The sequence below is a fragment of the Propithecus coquereli genome, unplaced genomic scaffold (assembly GCF_000956105.1).
Source record: "Propithecus coquereli isolate 6110/MARCELLA unplaced genomic scaffold, Pcoq_1.0 Scaffold291, whole genome shotgun sequence".
NCBI classification, from domain to species: Eukaryota; Metazoa; Chordata; class Mammalia; order Primates; family Indriidae; genus Propithecus; species Propithecus coquereli.
In genome coordinates, this window is record NW_012148519.1 from 1,393,462 (window position 1) to 1,395,675 (window position 2,214).

The window sequence follows — 2,214 nt, forward strand, 5'->3', positions numbered from 1 at the left end:
TAGTTAAAAAGTTAAGTACTGGGGTGTCAGGGTGGGGGACGATAAAAGAAATATAAATCCTAAGTCTTGCCCTTGGAATTTAGTCTTATTTAGGGGTAAAATAAATATGTTTGTCTAAGATGGTTCCTGATAAAGTGCCATAAAAAGGCTAAAGAGTATTTTTCTTAAGCATCCAGATCATCATAACGGGGCCATCAGGGTGAACTAAATTGGTAGAGGAAAGCTTGTAGACAATATGCTACAGGTTGTGAGAGACCACTGGACATTTTTGAAGAATATGGACACATAATTTTTAATGAAAATTAATTAAACAGTAGTATATAAGATGGATTATAATGGGAAAAGACTGAAAGTAAGGAAACCAATTAGCAGGCTATTAAATTAGGCTAGGTGGAGATGAGGAGGAAATAAGATCAACAGCCTTAGTGGTAGAATGTTAAGTATAGTTGGAGAATGAAAGGGAAAGGTGTTTGCAAGTACCTGGTGACTTTAAAAGTGGTATGCTTCAGTGGTTAAAAGCATGGACTCTGGAGCTAGGCTATCTAGATTGAAATTCTAGCTTCACAATTGTAGCTTTGGACAACTTAACCTCTCTCTTCCATAGTTTCCTCACCTATAATATGGTATAATAATATCTGTCTCATAGGGCTATTTTAGTATTAGCAAGTTTATAAATATAAATATAGTACTTATAGTAGTGCTTGGCACCTAGTAAATGCTATGTTAGTTTTATTGATATTCTTAAGGATATCGTTTGGCACTGGAAATTTAAGGTTTTCCCAGATACTCACTTGATTATACACCAGAGCTTTTTAGCCATGTGTACGCTTTGGGAGATTTGTGAACTCTCTGAAATTATATGTAAGATTTTGTATGAATGAATGGTTTCCAGTAGAAAGCTTCATAGTGTTCATTAGATTTCTGAAAGGCATGTGTAAACCAAAATAAAAAGACTAAGAAGCCTTAATATGGACAGCTGAAAATATAGAAAGCTCATTTGAAAGAGAGTAAGGGTTTGATGATATAAATGTAAAAATTATTTGCTTAGAGCTAGTAGTTGATATTGAGATTTTATTTAACTCAATAAGATAAAGATTATATTGAGAGAACTGAGAACCAAGGACTAAGCTTTGGGAGAATATCATAATTAGGATAAACAATGTATTAAAAATATAATTATTACATTTTAAGCAGAAACAAAAAAGTTCTGAGGCACAGAAGCTAAGAGACTATTGTTTCAAACAGTCATTATCCATTATTGTAGGAAAGCTGAAGATGGATTGGTATGACAAGATTATTGGAAGTAGCAAAGTGGAAAATAGTTCAAATTGAGTTATGTAATAAGAACCCATTTTGGAGAATGGTGAGGAAGATGGAGGCAGAGTTAGACTACTGGCCTGAGAAATTTGGCAGTGAAAGTACATTAAATTGAACTGGGTTCTTTATGAACTAAAGTCATTTGAAATACTGAACAGTTGTATTCTGTATTCTTCGTTGTGCATTATGTGTGCTGATTCTTGCCTTCTTTCTTTTAGGGTTTCAATCCACCTGTTCTTGTTTTTGTTCAGTCCATTGAAAGAGCTAAAGAACTTTTTCATGAGCTCATATATGAAGGTATTAATGTGGATGTTATTCATGCAGAGAGAACACAGCAACAGGTAAAATCAAATGTATACTTTCAAAACCTGAAGAACTACTTAATTTAAAATTATTGGCATTAAACTTATGAAGTACCTGTTTTCTATTATTTGAGTGATACTAAAGCATTTAATATGATTCTATTAACCAGAGAGATAACACAGTCCACAGCTTCAGAGCAGGAAAAATCTGGGTTCTTATTTGTACAGCCTTGCTAGCAAGAGGGATTGACTTTAAAGGCGTGAACTTGGTGATCAACTATGACTTTCCTACCAGCTCGGTGGAATATATCCACAGGATAGGTGAGTCGTCGCTTTTGTCTTCCCCTCCGTCGCCCACTCATCTGTCTTAGCTCTGCTACTCACTTCTGACATGCTCATTTTTTAGTGCTGTGAAAACTCAGTGACTTTAATATGTGAATCTTGAGAGTCCTTTTCCCCGCCTCCAAAAAGTGTTTTTTTATGGTCTTATTTCTCTTAGGTCGAACTGGAAGAGCAGGACATAAGGGAAAAGCTGTTACATTTTTCACCGAAGATGATAAACCATTATTAAGAAGGTAAATTAGGAGGCCGGGCG

General features: G+C 35.0%; 1 protein-coding gene across 1 annotated transcript in view; it reads left to right on the plus strand.

Annotated features, from left to right (window-relative positions):
* DDX52 (DEAD (Asp-Glu-Ala-Asp) box polypeptide 52) overlaps nucleotides 1-2,214 on the plus strand; it is a 32,233-nt gene that overhangs the window by 12,893 nt on the left and 17,126 nt on the right. Inside the window, exons 5-8 of the mRNA XM_012648634.1 lie at nucleotides 1,265-1,283; nucleotides 1,536-1,658; nucleotides 1,790-1,940; nucleotides 2,119-2,194. Coding sequence (XP_012504088.1) covers nucleotides 1,265-1,283; nucleotides 1,536-1,658; nucleotides 1,790-1,940; nucleotides 2,119-2,194 — 369 coding nt within the window. The remainder of the gene's footprint in view (nucleotides 1-1,264; nucleotides 1,284-1,535; nucleotides 1,659-1,789; nucleotides 1,941-2,118; nucleotides 2,195-2,214) is intronic.